This window comes from Neovison vison, chromosome 1 (assembly GCF_020171115.1).
Source record: "Neovison vison isolate M4711 chromosome 1, ASM_NN_V1, whole genome shotgun sequence".
NCBI classification, from domain to species: Eukaryota; Metazoa; Chordata; class Mammalia; order Carnivora; family Mustelidae; genus Neogale; species Neogale vison.
In genome coordinates, this window is record NC_058091.1 from 274,830,691 (window position 1) to 274,849,566 (window position 18,876).

General features: G+C 55.1%; 1 protein-coding gene across 1 annotated transcript in view; it reads right to left on the reverse strand.

The window, feature by feature from the left end:
- The window catches only part of SYNPO (synaptopodin), a 37,008-nt gene extending 18,372 nt beyond the window's left edge, over nt 1-18,636 (reverse strand). The window contains exon 1 of the mRNA XM_044231325.1: nt 17,990-18,636. Coding sequence (XP_044087260.1) covers nt 17,990-18,392 — 403 coding nt within the window. The 5' untranslated portion in view covers nt 18,393-18,636. The remainder of the gene's footprint in view (nt 1-17,989) is intronic.
- Nucleotides 18,637-18,876: the final 240 nt, after the last annotated feature.

Sequence of the window (18,876 nt, forward strand, 5' to 3'; positions counted from 1 at the left end):
CCCGGAGAAAGAACGCAGGAGGAATGATAATGATGGCCTGGCCCGGGCTTAGAGGAGTCCTGGCAGCAGGGTAAAGAGCGCAGGGAGCCTAAGCGCCTGGAGGAGCCCCAGGCCACAGTGGACCCGGTGCCTGTCCCCTGGAGGCTGCCGGGCCCCGGGCTCCTGGAGGCTCCCTAGTCCATGCCAAATCTCTGAGGTCTCAAGCTTGCTCACATCTGCCCAAGAAGGTTCTGGGAATCCCTTGGTCAGGGCAGGTGACTGCAGAGGGCAAACTTGTCGGGGCGGGACACACTTGACTTTTACCACTCAAGCTGCTGTTTGCTGGGAATTTCTTAAGTTCCAGACATTCAGTTTAAGTAATATCATTAGGTTATTATGTTGTTTCATTTTCTCTTTGCAAGCTATGGCCTGGGGGTACCATTATACCCATTTGACAGAGGAGAAAACAGGCTCAGAAAGGTTTTTGGGCTTTGCCAAGGTTATCTGGCTGGTTAGTATGCGGTCTCCACTCCCGCCTCTCACTCCCACATCCGTTCTCCCTGCCTGCCCTTTCCAGAAAGCCTTCCTCGACCAAGTCCAGCCGGAGGCGCAGCCTGTTCTCCTCCTATGCCCTGTTCAAGCAGGCGTCCTGTACCACTCGCAGGCTGCCTTCCGGAGATCGCCTCACCTCTCTGGGTCTCGACTCCCTCATCAGTGAAACAGAGATCATAATATCTGCTTTGCAGAGTCGCTGCTGCGTAAATGAGATGCAGAAATGCTTCCTGTGGTATGAAATTCTGTACTCGCCTGAGGGGGACCGAACTCAGCTGTTTGCACAAAGCCCCCTCTGCATAACTCTGCAAGGCCCAGGCCCTGTCTGTCTCTCTTCCTCTCTTCTCCGGCCCTCTCTGGGTCTGGTCTTGCTCTTCTACTCACAGTCAGGCACAGCCCAACTGCCCCACACTCTCAGATCCCTCCCTCCCCCAGCATCCTCTCGGCAAAGGCACCCCAGCATCCATCTCGAGCCAACATGTTGTAGCAGAGAGAACCAGGTTTGAATCCCAGGTATGCCCCTTGCTAGACGTGAGTGCCCAGGCCCTTTGGGAGTGCCCCAGCTACAAGAGTCCCAGGAGGGAAGGCGCAGCCATGGCTGGCTCCCACCTCCCAGTGCACTGCCCTACAGCCTGGAGGGCACCGTGGCCCAGGGCATGCAGGAGTCTGCTGACCCTGCCATGTGCTCATGCCATCCCCCAGTGACCAGGCCTGTCTGGCTCGCCTCCAGCAGGAGGAGTCTCCTGCCAGAGGACAGGCTGGACCACCCAGCCCTTGCCTGCCCCTTGTCCCTCAAACTGCAAAAAAAACCCCAGAAGACTAGAGCCCAAGAGATTTGGCCCCAGGATCTGTCCTGTCACAGTTTGGGTGAGACACTGGACTATTTCCTGACCATCTTTGGGCTTCAGTTTGTCCGTGTGTCCAAAGAGAGGATCAGACTGGAACAATGATTCCTAGAGTATGGTGTCCCACGCCTCTAGCGGAAGCCAAAGGATCTAAGTGGGACCCCGAGACCTGAAATCATACTAGGTAGGTAGGTTTCACGTGGGTAGTGACAGAGGAGTATAACGAACACGTCAAACCTGTGAAGGGCGTATTCCTGCTTGGGGAAAAGTAGGTATTTCGGTAATGAAAGTTAGACACTTTAAAGGAAAAAAGGAAGTAGAGGTGGTGATGGACTCATTCCCTCCCCCGATATTTACTGTACCCCAGCCAAGGGCATGGCACTGTCCACAGCCATGAAGAGTGACAGACAAAGGTCCCTGCTTGCATTCTGGTAGGGGAGCAAGATGACACCTACATGAGTTAACGACACCAGTAGGTCAGAAGGCAAATGTTACAGAAAGAGATAAAGCAGGGACAAGACATATACTGACTGCATGGGCGAGGGGGAGGGTCTGCAAAAAGAAATACAGTAGCTGAAGCCCCTGAAAAGTCACACCTGCGTGAAGAAGTAAGCAGGTGAGGGAGTGAGGCCTGCGCGTGTATAGGAAAAGAGAGAGATCAGACGGAGGGAACAGGGGGTGTTAAGGTCCTGAGGCAGGCTCGTACCTGGCAGGTCTGAGGATGGACCCGTAAGGTGGATGTGCGGACGGATGTGGGGACGGGGTGCCTGGGTGGCTCAGAGGGTTAAGCTTCTGCCTTCAGCCAGGGTCATGATCTCGAGGTCCTGGGATCGAGCCCTGCATTGGGCTCTCTGCTCTGCGGGGAGCCTGCTTCCCCTGCTCTCTTTCTGCCTGCCTCTCTGCCTACTTGTGATCTCTTTCTCTCTCTCTCTCTGTGTCAAATAAATAAATAAAATTTTAAAAAAAGAAAAAAGAAAAGAAAAGAAACCAAGTTCTCTAATGGCTCATCAGGATCTGAGGGATCCCCCTGCTTGGCAGCCATTTGTGCACGCACGCGCGCACGCGCACACACACGCGCACGGGCACACACGCATGTGCGCACACACCCTGCAACATGCATTCTCGGTAGCTTCTCAGTGCTGGCGACAGCCTAGCCTGCAGCAGCACCTCTGCCTCTGAGCTCTCGCCAACACGCACAGGCGCTGCCTGCTTCACGCCTGCAGTACACGGAGGCCTGCCGGCACCCCCTCAGAGGGGGCAGAACCTACACGCGAGTGTGTATGCACTGAGCACCTGCACGTGTGCCGGCGAGACACACGGCTCCCCGGGTGGCCGACTGGCCCAGATGCACCTGCCGCAGGTGGAGGGCCCATGCCGCCCTCTCCGGCCAGCTTGCCCAGTCCACCCGCGGGGAGCTGAGCTGCCACATGGCCCCTGCCTGGAGGGCACACGCTACTGGAGAAGGTTAAGTGCATGGCGAGCGTGACTTCAAATTCTCCTCTCCAGCCTCTCTGCCCTTTGGTCCTGGTCTCCACTTTCCAGCGATAAGTAAAAATCTACCCCCGATACTCAAATGTGCCAGTGGGTTTTGTCCTTGCGGAGAGTGTCCCCTTTTCTACCCATGCTGCAATTAAACAGAAAAGCCATGTAAAATGCCTCGCAGGGCACTGTAAATGTTACCAGCTGCCACCAGCATCACCACATGTCACCATCCCCGTCCCTGGCTTTGTGCCTTCAGGTTGCGGGGTTGGGGGGTGCGGGTATACAGAGCAGCTGATGAGCAGAGAGGCCGTTCCCTCTCTGGCCCAGAGCAGAAACCTGCAGGTGCTCAAAAATCCCTCAGGAAGTATGTCCCAAAGGCACATTCCTGGGATCCACCCCAGCCCTGGACCACAGATTGTCCACCTTAACAGTCCCCCTGAGGGGTTCTGAAACACTGCCAAGTTGGGGACCCACTGGGCTTTAGAATGCATGCTTTTATTAATGTGTTTATAAGTGAATTAACATACAAGGAAATGGCTATAACAGAGTTTGATACATAGGGAGACCCCATAATGTTAACGAAAAATACACTTAAGAAAATACATGTATTTACGTAATATGCCATCCCTTGGCTGTGCGCCCTTTTCTCGTTTTACCAGCCCCTTCGCATCTGTCAGAGACAGAAGCCGAGCAGGGATTGTTACACTATTTTCTAGACCAAACGACTGAGGCAGAGAGCGACCAAGGGGCCTGGCCAGAATCTCCCAGAATGCAGCTCTCCCTCGGCTCAGCATCATGAGGCCCCAGGGCCTATCGCCCCATCCCCAATCGCTCTGACTTTTGGCCCACAGTGTACCTGTCCTTCCCCTACGGGCTTGCGAAGCCTCCAGACACACATGACTTCTCCAGTAACTCCAGGTTCGCCAAGAACAGGACAACCGCAAACAGGTCGGTTCCTTCTAGCCATAATGTCCCTCTCACTGGGCAGTGCAGGGGCTCCCCCAATTCCCTCAATGGTACCTTACATGCTACCATTTGATCCCAAGTGGTCCTTCTGTTCCCAGCACCCCCAGTTCAAATGCCAGCTGAGCAGATCACTACCTTGAGCGCGTCCTATAAATGCTACGCCCAGCTTTCCCCCTTGTAAAGGGCTCCCCTCATCCCTACCCTGCAGGGTGGTTGTGCGGACTAGATCTCAGATGTGCCAAGCACCTAGCATCAGGCCTAGCATGGGTGCTCCTGGGAGGACACAGCACCGTGGACTCACAGGCTCAAGCAGAAGCTTCTGGAAGGCAGGGATTCTGTTTCATTCACCTGTGTACCCACACCTACCGAGTATAATGTGTGCTCAATAAACATGTGTTGAATGAACACAGAAATGAAATGATATCTCCAAAACAACTCTGTCCTAGTCCTTGCTTCCCCTTCTATTTCATGACCCATTTCCCAGCTTGGGGGCTGGAGGCTCCGAGCAGGAATGGTCAGGGCCAAGAAGGGATGGGTGACGGGTTCATGGGAAGTGACAATGACGGCCATCCGGGGAGGGTGGTGTTCTTCGAGCTCTGAATGTAATCCTGTTGACTCAGAGGCATAAATAATGCACTAGCATGTTCTCTCCTCACTATCCTGTCATGCTAAGAATAGCACCGGCTACCCTTTCAGGAATTCCACAGGGAAGAGAACAGGACACCAAGATGGAGACAGGCAGGGAACAAGGTCTTGCCAGGCTGTGGATTGTCAAGCGCCCTCCCTCCAAGCCCAGCTTTCCAAGCCCGTGAAGACAAAGGACCCTGCACATCAGAACTGAAAGGGCTCTTCCAGGCAACTGGTCAGGGGCTCTCCAGGGGAAAGGAAGAAGCCAGAGAAGATGGGACACCATCCCACCCTCTTCCTGTTATCTTTTCCTCCTCCCTTCTGATGCCCCTCCTAATACGCCCAGGCCTCAACCACCCCACCACACTCCTCCCCGTCGCTGTTCGTGCGATGCATAAATACAGAGTGGGTGGTTCCCCTCTTATGTGTTTCATATGTAAAACTTCAGAGAGACAGGAAGATTCTGTAGCTTTCAATTTTTAAAAAAATGTTTAAGTTTAAAGGTGACCCACCTAGAACAGGGCCACTCAAACTCCAATGTACACTCAATGTAATTGCTCAGGGATGTTGTTAAAACGCAGATTCGGACTCAGGAGGCGGAGGGTGAGGCCTGAGAGTCTCTTTCTAAGAAGTTCCAGGTGATGCTGATCATGTATCCATAGGCCATATACTGAACACAGGAAACAGTATTTGCCTACGATACAGATGGAGAGGGCACCTGGGTGGCTCAGTAGGTTAAGTCTCTTCCTTAGGTCATGAGCCTCAGGCTCAGATCATGATCTCAGGGTCCTGGGATCTAGACGGCATTGGCATCTGGCTCTCTGCTCAGCGGGGAGCCTGCTTCCCCCGGCTCTCTACCTGCCTCTCTGCCTACTTGTGATCTCTCTCTCTCTCTCTCTCTGTCAAATAAATAAATAAAGTCTTAAAAAGCACACAAACAATACAGATGGAGAGGCTGAGGCCCAGAGAGCAGAAGGGAGGTACCCAAGAGCACACAGTGGACCTAGGCTCAGAACACAGGCCTCCAACTCCTCCTAGGATTTGCCGGGACAGACTCTGGAGTTGAATGGGGCTGCTTGGAGTGGGGTAGGGGACAGGAGGCAGTGACAGGCAGTGGCCAGAGATCCAGGGGCAGGCCTTTATTCAGCCACGCCAACCTCCTTATGGCCACAGGCTCTCACAGGAATAAAGGGAAGTAAGAATTCTCCTGAACAGAGGCACTCAGCCGAGTGGGTAGCTAAGAACATGCCCTCACCAGCCTGCATTTGAGGCCTGATAGACCACCAGAACCTCCTGGAAGGCAGGTGCGTCTGATGGCCATTAGGCTGCAAAGAAGATCCGGACACTGGGTAAGGAGGCTGGGGGAGTGTGGAAGGACCCTGGGACAGCTCTCTCAGGGTGCAGCTCCAAGGGAAAAGAGAGAGAAGGCAGGACCAGCCTCCCACACCAGCGCTGGCAGTCACTCCTCCTTCCCAGGATGGGCCTCAAACCCCTTCCCAGGCTCTAGGCCCTGCATAACCAGCCCCGCTGCCCGTGAGCCCCCTGTTGCAGCCTCCCCCCAAAAGGAGCCTATCTTCCTGCCATACTGCCCCTCCTTCAAGCGCTCAGAGGGCCCAAGCACCTCCTCACCCCAGAACCTTGGCATCAGCTGCTACTTAGAAAGCCTAGAATGCTTTCTTCCTTACCCCCTGGGTTGTCCCTTTCTGACCACACTTCTCACTCTTCAGGTCTCTTTCTGGGTCTCAGGGAGGGCTGTCTGCCCTCAGAGGTCACATTCTTTTGCCTCTCCTCCAAACTCTCATTAGATCTGTAATTCCATCATATTTTTCTGAGCGTCATCTGCCCCGACTGACGACAGTTAGCAGCCCTGAAGGGCAGGGGCCTTGGCTGTCCTTCCTCTGCTCTGCCCCTGCATTGCTGGGGCTCGTAAACTTTTGTCAACCGAACGAAGGAAACGATGGATAAAAACATGGCTCACATCACTACTGCAAAGACCTCCGTGGTTTCTGGCCCTGCTCACCCTGAAGAAGTTGTACAAGACTGGGGTTCGCAAGATTCCCTCGGTCCAGTCCTCTGCTCTGCTGGTCTCCAGCTCAGTGGGCTTCGCAGGGCACCTCGCTCCCTGAGATGGGTCTTTAGCATGGTCTGCCGGGTTGAAATGAGAGATGGAGTCTGGCAAAGACTTGGGAAGCTGTCACGAGCTTTCACGGCTAGCACCACTCTGGTGTGTCTGAGGCCCAGAGAGGGAAAGAGCCCCAGTCAAGGCCACACAGCCAGCAGGTGCTGACAAGAAATCCCAGGCGCACAGCTTAAGCCTATGGCTGAGCTTCAGGCCCACCCAGGCTCAGTGAGAGCGCCATCTGCCTGGAGGCTGGGCAGGGGTAGGGGAGGGAGAGCATTCAGCCTCAGGCCCAGAGCCAGGGTGGGGTGGGCGGAGCCCCCAGCGGGAGCCCTGAGTGGGGCCTGGCAGCTGGGCCTGGGGGAGCCAACTGGCGCCCGCTGGGTGATGGCATGCTGACTCCCCATGCGCGTGACAGTCTATTTTTTAATCAGCGCCCTCCCCCCAACTCCATGTACCCTCCCAAAGGGCCCAGTATCAGGAATCATGTCCTGGCTGAGACCAGAGCCACCTTGGAAACTAGGGGGAGGATCCCCAAGTCCCATCGCTTCAGGGAGCCCACAAGTACTAAACATCAGGGCAGGAGGGCAGGCAAGGAAAAGCACCTCCCACCTGTGTGACCTTGGGTGGGTCCCTGGACCCTCTGAGCTCAGTTTTCCCCATCCGTATAGTGAGGGGAGGCATGCCAGACTCCACAGGAGGTCACTTCAACTCAAACTCTTGGGATCATGACACTAATGACACCCACTCGCCAGGCCCTGGCAGAGCCTCTGGGCCCACAGCCCTCCCAGGGTACACTTGATCCTCCCTGACCTACTCCCAGGGGACAAGGGGGGTGGGGAGAAAAGAGGCTGAGCTGCCTCAAGGGCCAACCCCAGAACCCCAAATCCCAGACCTCACGTTCCTCTTTCCAGGACCTGAGGGATAGAGATGAGGAGGATCAAAAGAAATGCTGTGTGTTCTTAAGCAGGTGACCTGGCCTCTCTGAGCCTCTGGCACACCATCTAGTAGAAGAGTTTGTACAGAAGCTATCTTCTGCACAGAAGCAAAACTGCCTGGGTTAGAATCTGGCCGCTCACCAGCTGTGTGACCTTGGGAAGTTCACTTAACCTCTCTGTGTTTCAGTTTCCCATCTGTAAAACACTGATAATAAGCGCACTTACTTCATGAAGTTGATGACATGTAAAGACCTTAGGATGCCCTTGGCACACAGTTAAGTAACCATAAACATTAACTTTTTTTTTCAAGAACTTTGGTTTTTATCTATCGAACACTCTTAGTCTCCAAGAGATTTTATTCCAGAAGATTAGATGTGTGAGTCTCCGGTCAGCCTCCTCTCCTGTCTGTGGGGCTCATTCAGCCCGCCCCTTCCTAGCCTCTCCTGCTGGCTCCATGTTCTTAATGTCCGCCAAACTCTTTCTCGCCCATGATCCCCTCACATCTTTTCTACCCCATTTCATCACAGCTCAGAACCGGAGCCTGAGCCCCAGAGGAAACGAATGATTTGCCCAAGACCACCAACCAGTTAGCTAAGACCAGAGGTTCAAGTATTTGTTCCCGAAGTGCAGTCCAGGCCCTTTTCCACTGCACTGTACCCATCCTCCGGCCATCAAAACCTGTTTCTGGCTAAACATCAAAAAGCCACTTATCCCAGGGGTGCGTGGGTGGCTCAGTGGGTTAAAGCCTCTGCCTTCGGCTCAGGTCATGATCCGGGGGTCCTAGGATGGAGCCCTGCATCAGGCTCTCTGCTCAGCAGGGAGCCTGCTTCCCTTACTCTCTCTCTCTGCCTACCTATGATCTCTGTCTGTCAAATAAATAAATAAAATCTTAAAAAAAAAAAAGCCACTTATCCTGATATGAATCTTGAGCTAGTGTCCATCTCCTCAAAGGCTTGCTATTTTCACAGAGATCAAAACATGACAATACTATCTAAGAAGTAATAGTTATCTTTTTTAGCATTTATCATCATTTAATTTCAAGACAACAGTAAAGATAGGGTTTATTATTATTTCTATTTATAGATGAGGAAATGCAAGCCCAGAAAGGTTATAGAATATGCTTCCGATCTCCCAGCTAGCCAGGAGGAGAACCCAGGGGTCCAGCCACCGAATCTGCGTGTTAGCCATACAGGAAACTGGTCACACAGGAGTAGGCTGAATTTTGCTTCACCTGCAGTGGCCCTGGGAGGCTGGGCAGGGGAGGAGAGGGTTGCTACAGCTCTATACTATACTGCCTCAACGAGTGGAAAAGATGAAGCCAGGATGGTGGAATTTCAGGCAGTGGCCAGTTGGTAAAGATTTCATTCTGGAGAGAGAGGGCTTTTGTAAGCCTCTGGAATTACAGGGCCTGGAGGCTGTCCCCACATTGATTCCTCTGGCCACACTGGGTAGTGACTGAGCCCCAGGGTCCGGGGACAGTTCACAAAGAACTATGAGCTCACACATACACAGGCCTAACTAACTCAGCAGAGCCCAGCCACCCCTCTGACCAGATCACAGGCCAGGGGCTCCTTTGGGTCTGCAGCCTGAAGCCATGAGGGATGAAGGCATTTTCATAATCTGCAGCCAATGGTCGCCCCCACCCGTACCCCAACACCAGCTTCTGGTTTAAACCATTTATTGTCCTTTGAAATGCCCTTCCTCCCAACCAAATCCCTCCCCTTCTTCTAGATCCAGGTCCTGGACATGTCTCCTCCATGAGGCCAGCCATGACCACTCCTCCAGATAATAGTCAGGTCTCCACTCCAGTGGAGTGAGAGAGGCCTTCCCTCACCACCAACACAAAGTAGCCCCTTCAAACTGTCCTCCATCTCAGTAGCACAGCTTTTACACACACACACACACACACACACACACACACACACACATATATATATATTTTATCAGATAGATAAATTATATACATATGTAATGTATATATGTATAATTTATCTATCTGAAAATGTCTTATTTCTTTGCCATCCATTTTCTGGTCTATCTCTCTGATCAAAATGTGAGCTCCTTGAGGACAGGGACCCATCTGTCTTGTTCACCACTGTAACCCTAGTGCCTAAGGACCCACCTCATCCTGTAGCTAGCCAGGGACACTGAAGTCCATAAAAAGAAAGGGATTCATCCAAGGTCACACAGCAAGCAAGCACAGATATCGGCTTAATACCCAGCTCCCTGATCTGCAGCCCAGGGCACTTGGCCATCCACCCCTCCGCCCCCCCCCCATGACCCTCTGCTGGCCTATCTAGTCCCTGCCTCCACACAACAGTGGGGGCCAGAGCCTACAAACCCTCCACAATGGAGGCACCCAACCCAAGCTGGGCAGCCCTGCCTGCTTCCCCCCTCGGTCCCGCCCTTCCTGGCATCAACAGCTCTGATGAGCTCATGTCTGGAAGGCTGGGAGCTGCCCTGAAGGAAAAGGTGCCTCTCAGGCCAGGCCCCGTCTCTAGACCTGCAGGTGTGTAGAGCCCATGTGATGTCAGCACCGGCAGGTGGAAGGAGTGTGCTGACCCATGCCCCGTCTACCTTCTAGGCTCAGGGTGACATGTGGCAACCATGGCGAGAGGGCACGACCAGGGGGAAAAGAACATTCAGAGAGGTTTCCTCCTGTGCTTCTCCCATCTCTATAGATCTTCCTGTGTCACTTGCCCCCCCTCCCTAATCAAGGAGCTGCTGTCCTAAGGAAAGCGGCTCTGCTGCCTTCTACTCACAGAACTACCCTGGGCCGATCTCATCCCATCCCCAGACTCAGTCTCCCCAACTCTAGAATGGGGAGCTTAGATAAAATGCTGACCGAAGAGGCTGAGGATTCTCTATGAAGTGGGCACCTGAATACTACAGAGTTTTGTCCTTTTTCTCACCTTAGGGGAAGGGCAACAGCCAACAAGAGAGGGAAGGGGTTAAAGGTTTTATTTTAACCATAAGTGATGATTCCAACCACAGCTTAATTTGGGTGCTAGTTTGGGATGTGGGGGGAGCTAGTCCACAACCTGCAAAGTGGGGGCCACCCTGAAAAAAGTGGGAGCTGGGGGCAGCATGGCAGCAAAAAACTTGTCTTTCAGAAGTTCTCCGAATATCAAACGACAGTGATTCTGGTGCATTCCCCTTGTACAGATGGGGAAACTGAAGACCAGAGAGGAGAAGAGCCAAACCAAGGTTTCATATAGAGACAGAGGCCGGGGACCCCACACCAAATGGCATTTTCAACTCCCTGGAGGAGCCCCATCCCACTGCCTGAGGTAATACAGAGGTTGGTCTGTGGCTCTGTCCCCCAGCACAGGACAGGGTCAGGCGTGGGGGTGGTGACAGGCTGGTGGGCACCATGACTTCCAGTCCCTCCCAGCATACCCTAGTCCCTCTGATCAGCATCTGATCTCATCCCACCCTTGCAACATGACAGGGGTGGGGCATCCTGGAACTGCCCCTTCACCCATCTGGTCCCTACTGTCTCCAAGACAGTTGTCCCCTCAGGGGTCACTCTACTCATTCTCTCATGGGGAGCCAGAGAGGACAGGGCTTGCCTCCAGATCACACAGCAAGTTGGTTTATTCCAGAGCCACTTGTCACTCAGGATAAAGTGGGAGTGGGGTGTCTGGCTCTTCCCTGCTCACTCTTGATCCTTGTAGACAACCCAGATGGGAAATACAGAGGGTCCCTGTCCCAATCCAGAGTAAGCCCATAACTGGAGGTGGGGGGAGGGAGAAAGGGAGAACCTTTCCCCAGAGCCCTCAGAGAAGCCTTCTCAGGGGCTCGTTGGAGCCCCTGATTCCGTATTGTAGGGACTCGGTAGGAGCCCCACCCTCCCCTCACTTTACCTCCATGGCCCCTCACCTCGGAGTAGTGGTCCAGGAGTTGTGCGAATCTGAGATAGAGCCCTTAAAACAGTTCCTTCTCTGCCCCCCTAGGCGCTCAGGAAGGGCCTCGATTTCCCCAGAGCGCTCGGCCGTGGTCCCCGCGGTCGCAAGGTCCCGCGTCCTGCAAGCCTCGCCCTCACCCTCGCCGCCGGAGCCCGCCGCCGCCGCCCCGCCCGCGGGAAGGGGGACGCGAGGCCAGCACACGCCGTTCTGCTACCCCACGGGCGCCCATGTTGGTCAACCCGGCGCGAGCCCGGCCCGCCTTTCCCGGAGCCGGCTAGGGGCGGCAGACCCCTCCGACCGGTGCCCACCCGTCAGCCCTGGCTGTCCGGGTCCCCGAGGTGCTTGCGGGTTGGGACTCGAGGGCCGGAGCCCCCGCGCAGCCCCGAGAAGTAGCTTCCCCGCGTCGGGGCGTCCTTCCGCTCCGGGGCTGCTCCAGAGATTCCCGATTTTTTAGACTCCCCCTGCCCCGGCTCCCCGCCACGGTACAGATGGGAAAACTGAGGTCCACAGTGTAGCAGCGACTCGGCCAAGGTCACCCTGCGCGCCGGCATTGGAACCCAGATGTGCCACCTCCACCTGCGCGGCGCGGGGAACAGCACAGGTGGGAAGGGGCGAGGCTCGCCGGGCGCCGGCACCCCTGCCCCGCCAGCGCCCCTCACTAACCTCCTGCCGCCGCGCGCTGTCCCCGGGCTCACCGGCGCCGCCGCCGCCACCGCGCACCTGGCCGCGTTCGTCAGTGCGCCCCGCCCCCGAGACCCCAGCCGTCTCCGCTCCGCCCGGGGCGCCCCCTCCGCGTCGTTGCCGCCGCCGCCGCCGCCGCCACCACCTAGCGGGCTGCTCCGGGACCCGGAGCCGGGAGCCGGGAGCCGGGAGGGCTGGGCGGGCGAGCGAGACGCGCTCCTGCCTCTCGCTCCCCGGGGCCCTAGCGCCGCCCCGCCCGCCGCCCCGCCCAGCCCCCCCGGAGGGGCGACTCCCTCAACCCCACCCCGCGGGCTCGGCCCGGGGATCCCGGCGGTCCCCCTTTCCTCCCGCTTTCCTCCCTTGTGCCACACTCGAATGTCTCGTTGAGTCTCTCCGTTGCCTCCTCCTTTTTTGTTTCTCCAGGTCGGTCCCTAAATCCTCTGCTTTCATTTCACCCAGTTCTTCCTGTCTCCCCATCTTTTCTCAATCCCACCAACCACCCCTCTCTTAAATGGGTCTTTGTGATTCTTTCCCCATAACTGAACCACCCCCACCTCCCCAGACCCTTTCCTTTCATACCCAGATGCTGTACCCCTCAGGGCCATCTTCCCTCCCCCTTCTCAGCCCTGGTGACTAGAATAACTGTCTACCTCGGTAGGACTCAGGCAAATGGGGACAGAGGAAGGTTGCCACCTCTCCTCTGGCCTGGGGCCATTCCAGGGCTTAACGGTAGGTCAGCAACAGTAGGGGGTAGGGAGGCTGTGTGGCTCCTGGGTTTCAGTTCCCCATCTTTTCGTTGAACTAAACACCACTCAGATTGAGCTCAGCAGAGCCCCAGGACAGTGGTCAGTGTGCATCAGAATCAGAATCAAGGGGGTGCTGTTACAAATCAAGACGCCCACCTTCTAGCACACCCTCCCAGTGGTGAGGAGGCCGTGGGCTCGGAACAGTTCTGATAACAAGCACCCTTCACACTCCCACCAATTTTGAAACAAAACTACGCTTGGAAAAATGTTGATCTGGGTTTTCACCAGAGTTTCCCTAGGTCCCAAGTACCCCACCCCTCCAACCAGGGTGGTTCCACTTTCATTTGTCTTTCATATCAAGGTTCTGTGTTTAGATTTCTGCTAGAGGAAGTTAGAAGTGTGCTGACAGGAGCCCACCCTACCAGAGGTCCTGTGAAACCCAGAGCTGCAGGTGGCCTGGGTTTGGGGGACATCCCCTCTCCCCAGTGGGGACAACATGCAAGAGGTCAGGTGACAGAGGGGCAAACCCTCCCTGGCCGCTCCCATCCCTCCGGTGGGCCTCAGGGTCTGCAGAGAATTCTTCTGGCCCCGTGGCAGCTTTAGCGCTGGGGCTGTCCCAAGTGGAGGTGGGAAACATGGAGGGGGTCCTGGGGATTGGCACCGGGTAAGCTACTTCCTGCCTGATGAGTACATGTGCTAGAAAAGTGGCTATAGCCCAGCCTGTGGGAAACCAGGAAACAAACTGTGTGGGTGAGAGAGAGAGAGAGAGAGGGAGAGGGGAGAAGCTAGAATTACTGTGTGGGTGGGTATGAAAGAGACAGGGATGGGGAAGAGGAAGGAGGACAGAAAGTGGTTCAGTCTGTACGTAGGTGTGTGACAGTGGGTGTGCAAGAGTGGATATGCCTGTAGGAGAGAATGTGTGCATTCAGGAGAGATTTTAAAGTGTAGGTATGTGAGCAAAAGAAAATGGAGAGAAGAACATGCTTTTAACCTGTATGTAAGAAAGGGAATATGTGTGCTTGGATATTTCCAGGTGGGACTGTAGTTCTGTGTACAAATCTGTGTATTCTGTGTGCACATGTATCCACATGTGAAAGGTAGGCATGCCTGAGTGAGGGATGTGTGTGTGTGTGTGTGTGTGTGTGTACTAGTGTATGCCTCATGCATAGGTATGTAGGTGTCTGAGGGCAGGCACATGTGTACATGTGTGTGCAGATGTGTAATTATATGTGTGTGCCTATTGGCATAAGAACTGCATAGATGCACCTGTTGGGCCGGGGTGTGAGCGTGTGTGCATATGCGAGGTACATGTGAGCCTGTGCGCCTTGCTTCCACACCATTGCCCTTCTCTTCTGGTTACTGTGGAATGTGGAAGTGAGAGGGGGCATGGATGGTATCCTGCCCAGTCTCTGCTCCGTCCTCTCTCCCACAGACCTAAAGAGCAGGAGCCTTGTCTTTGGCCCAATGATCAAGGTCAGCTCTTATCATGGCCAGGGGCTCCTCTGCCCCAACAGTATAGACACGGCCAGGGGCAGGGTGTATCTGACAAGTCAGATCCACACCCTCATTCCCGCCTTAGAGGCTCAGAGCAGTGTCCGGCAAGAGTTGGAAAGGCCACCAAGCCCTTAGATAGATACCCTGGGTCCCCAATAGTGAATGGCCTAGAAAAGAGGGAAGGTGGCTCTCCCCAAGCCATAGATACAGGAGGGCTGCATCAGCAGTGGGTCCCAGGTTTCCCTAAGTGTATTCAGTGTGTGTGGGGGGGGGGGTGAGGGTGAACCATGGCTTGGCAGAATCCTCCACCATCCTCCAGAGCTTGAACAACCTTTTTCCAGCCCTAGGTGGGTGGAAGAACACAGCCTGCTGCCTCGTTTCCATGGAGACAAAGCAGCACAGAAGGTGGTTGAAAGCAGGGGCCCAGACCTCCTGGGGTTCAAATCTCTGCTCCTCCACCCACAGGCCTGAGACTGGGACAAGTCACTTAAATTCACTGTGCCTTAGTTTCCTCATCTGTGTAGCAGGGATAAGAAAAATATGAACTTCATCCAACTTGTTTAGAGGATGAAAATGAAGTAACCTAAACAAAGCATTTAGCATGGCGTGTGGCGACCAAACTGGGGCGGGGTGGGGGGGAGGTGGGGGAGATGGCAAAAGGCCTGGGTTCTAGCTTTAGCTTGGCACCAACGTACTGTATGACCTGGGACAGGCTGCTTGCCATCTCTGGGCTTCAGGGTCGCCACAAGATTATTTCCAGAATGATGTCAACCAGCCCTGCCCAGTAATGAGCAGCTGAGATGTTGCAGTGAAGGCAGCAGCTCTGGACTCTTGATGAGCTGTGGACCAGCGACTGCTGGCGGAGGCCCAGCCGTGAGCCCTGCCCAACACATTCCTGCCCCTCTATATTCTCTCCTGATGGCAGGAAACTTAAGCTGCGGGCTGCTGCCCCCTTCATCTGGCTGAACCCTTTGCCCCTTGAGCCTGCGAAGACCCAGCTCTGCCCCGCTCAGCTAGTACTCAGGCTCTAGAGAAATGGCACCAGTACCCACCCACCTCAGGTGGTAGGTGCCCAAGGCAGAAGATGCCATGACCCATCCTGCAAACTGCCAGGGGGCACTCAAGAGAGGCAGGTATAATTGCGGAAGGACGGGTGTAATTGCCTGAAGATGCTTATAATCCCTTGGCGGTACTGGGAGGAAGCTTTAAAAGGAAGCCCTAATCCGCTAATAACCTGGCAGCCGCACAGGCCTCTTCCCTCCGGATCTCCACGCAGAGAGAAGGGACTCTGGCCGCTCCCTTTCCCGAGGGAGCAGAAAGGCCAGAGTGGGCTCTGACCCAGGACCACCCGGATTTCTACTCTCCCGTAAGAACTAGCTTCCTTCCAGTCTCTGCCTCCAAGAAGACTTCCCTGAGACACATCGTGCTAAGGTCACTCCTGCCCCCTCCGTCCCTAGAAATGTTCAGGACAGAACTGGAGGCCATCTGGCTGGACATTAAAGGAAGAAATGAACCAGACTGCGAGGAAGAAGGACATGATCGTAGTCTCAGCTCCCACACTATGTGACTTGGGCAAGGGATTTAGGTGTCTGAGCCTCAGCCATGTCTCCTGTAAAATGGGGAGATTTTGTTTTAGAAGGCTGCCTTAGAAGACTGTATAGTGAGAGGGTTGAGAATGGGATACTACAAAATGACCAAGCTCTGTGTAAGGAGCCAATAGGAACATGAAAGGTGGCCCCTCTCCACCCTTCATCCATGGTCTCTTCCACCCCAGGAGGTCACAGACAACACTCTCCCCCTGTAACTCCAGGATATGGTGGTGGCTAAGAACAAAGTCCCGTACTCAAAAACCCATGGTTGAATCATAGCATAGAGGTTTACTAGTCAGGAGTCTTAGACAAGTCACTTATGTTCTTTGAGCCTCAGTCTTCTTACCCATGTAATGGACATAATCATAGTATGTCCCTCATGGAGATTGCTCTGAGGTTCAGTGAAATGATACATGTAAAGCACAGTAGGCTTGGCACATAAGGGCTTACTTAACGAATATAGCTTTCGTACTGTTGAGTCGGTGATGATCATTTTGATTATTATTAATGTCCATCATGTGATCACTCTAAAATTTCCAAAACACTATCCCAATCTAAGATCACTGCAACCTCACAATGGCTCTGTGAGGTAGAGGGGGCTCATATTTAATTTTGTTTTCATGAATGAGGAAACCAAGGGAAACTCACCAGAGGAATGCAATTTGCCGGGGTTTGGCCAGTTGGTATCAGGTCTAGAACCAGCACCCATGGCTCCCCACACTCGGCCAGGGTCTATGAGGGGGAAGGGAGCAGGTACTGGGGCTCGAAGGCTCTTGGGGACTTGAGTTTGGGCTGACTCTGGTATGAGGGCCCATCTCCAAGTTCAAGGCTGCAGGGCCCTCCTGGGTCCTCCTTCTTCTTGCCCTTGATGCATCGAAGGCATCTGCTGGATCCTGCCCAGCCTCCTGTGTGACCCAAGCATAGGGGAGTGGGGAGATGGGTGGGGGCGATGCTGGCCATGTGTGGTGGTCAGAGCCTGGCGGGAATTATTTCAGAAAAGAGAGTGGGCGGGATGGTCGATGGGCTGTCAGCCAGGGGATCAGCCATGCCTGCAGAGAAACGACGTGTTCCTCCAGTTTTCTGACACATTAACCCTCCCAGGCCTGGGTCCCCCACATGCCCTGTGCCCCCAGCATCTGCTGGCAGTGGCTCCTGCCTCAGCAAGCATGGCTGGGCTCACGTCCTCTCCATCTGGGCCCACTTCAGGGTTTCCATGGACCCAGGCAATGAAGGTGATTCAGTGTGGGTTTCCCTGTCCTGCCCTGCTCTGCTGTCTCCTTAGCCTGCGTGGGGGCGGGGGGGGGGTTGGGGAGGAGTGAGGGGAGCTGGGGGGGGGGAATGCTCTCCCTTCCTCCTTTCCTCCCTCCTTCCTTTCCTTCATTCCCCCCTCCCTCCCTGACTCCCTTCCTTCCTTCCTTCCTTCCTTCCAGGCAGTGCACTGTGAGCTCTTCCCTATACACTGTCTTTGGGTCTTTGCCTAGGCGATACGGATGGATCGGACCATGCCTCTGTCCTCTCTAACAGATGGGAAACTAGGGTGGGGAGAATGTGGCCCAGCTCAGCCACCAATAGGCCACCCAGAGCAGTCAGTGTCTTCCTCACTCCGGGCCCATTTTTCCACCTGTAAAATCAGGAGGTCCAATCGGATCAGAGATTTCAGCCTCAACCTCGAAAACTGCACGAGGGCAACAGCCTCATGGGCTTTGCCCAGTGCTGCGTCCCCAGCACCCTCGGGCAGCCGGCACACGATGTGTTCAGTGAGGCGGTCCTGCCCTGTCATTGCCTGGAATCCAAGGCCATTTGTTGCCATGGATGATTAAGGGGGGGGACGAGAGTGAGGGATGGACTTCTGTTGGCCAAGCGCGATCACAGGGCTTTCTCTCGTGGACTTCTCACGTGCCCTCTTTGGCAGAGGAAAGAGTGGGCATAAATGGGGCCCAGCTGGATCTGCACAGAACTCCCAGTCCCCCATCTCCTCACAGCTATTAATTGGGGTGTGTCCATGGGACTGTGAGGGACCCCGGTGGGCTCTGGCAGCCTAGGAGAAAAGGTCATGAGCTTACCTGGTTTCTGGGCAATCCTGGGTCCCGCGCTGGGGCGGGGGGTGGCTATCACCACCTGCTGAGCCTTCACCGTGTCCCAGTCCTTGCTGGCACTGTTGTCATGCTGGGAACACCCTTGGGCTTCCCTGGAGCAGCTGGGTGGCTGGATGCCCAGGGCATTGGGCAGGTCTAGTGCCCCTTGGGTGGCTCTGCAGGTCAAATTGTCCCCATTCCTGCTGGCCACCCTGTCCTCCTCTAAGTTCATGAGCCCCGCCTCTCCCTGCAGGCCCTCCTCGCCACCACTGCTCTCCTCAGCCTCCAAGGCCAGACACCTGTAGCTGCCATCAGGGATCCGGAAGGTGGAGGGGGTAGGCCTGTCGTCGCTGAGTCCGTGGGGTGGAGGTGGGAGGTGGGGACCCAGCATGGTGCGGCTTCTCCTCAGGGAGGCGGAGAAGCCGGGGCCAGGCTGGCCGCCTGGGTGAGCACCGGTCCTTTCTCCTCTTGGTGTCTCCTCTCTGGCTCGCTGAAGCTTTGTCTTCCTCAGCCAAGTCCCGGAGCTGGGGCAAGGTCCAAGTGTGGGGCCCTCCTGGGCTGGGTGAGTGGTAGGCCCCCAAGCCTTCCTCTCAGCCTGTGTCTGGGCTGTGAGGCCCTCCTTCAAGGTGATCTACCTGCCCAGAGAGAAAAGAAGCAGCACGTGAGACAGTCTGCTGGGTGTTTTGGGCTGAGTTTCTGAGACCTGTCCATCTTAACGGGGCCGTGAGAATGGGCTGGGGTTTGGGGTACAGGTCTCACACACCCATGGGAAAAATCCCAAGCTTCAGCCACTCAGCATCCCAAATTTTCACCATCTCCTTATGCCACATGACCCCTTGTTTGCTTACTATTTTGCCATAAATCAACTTTAAATA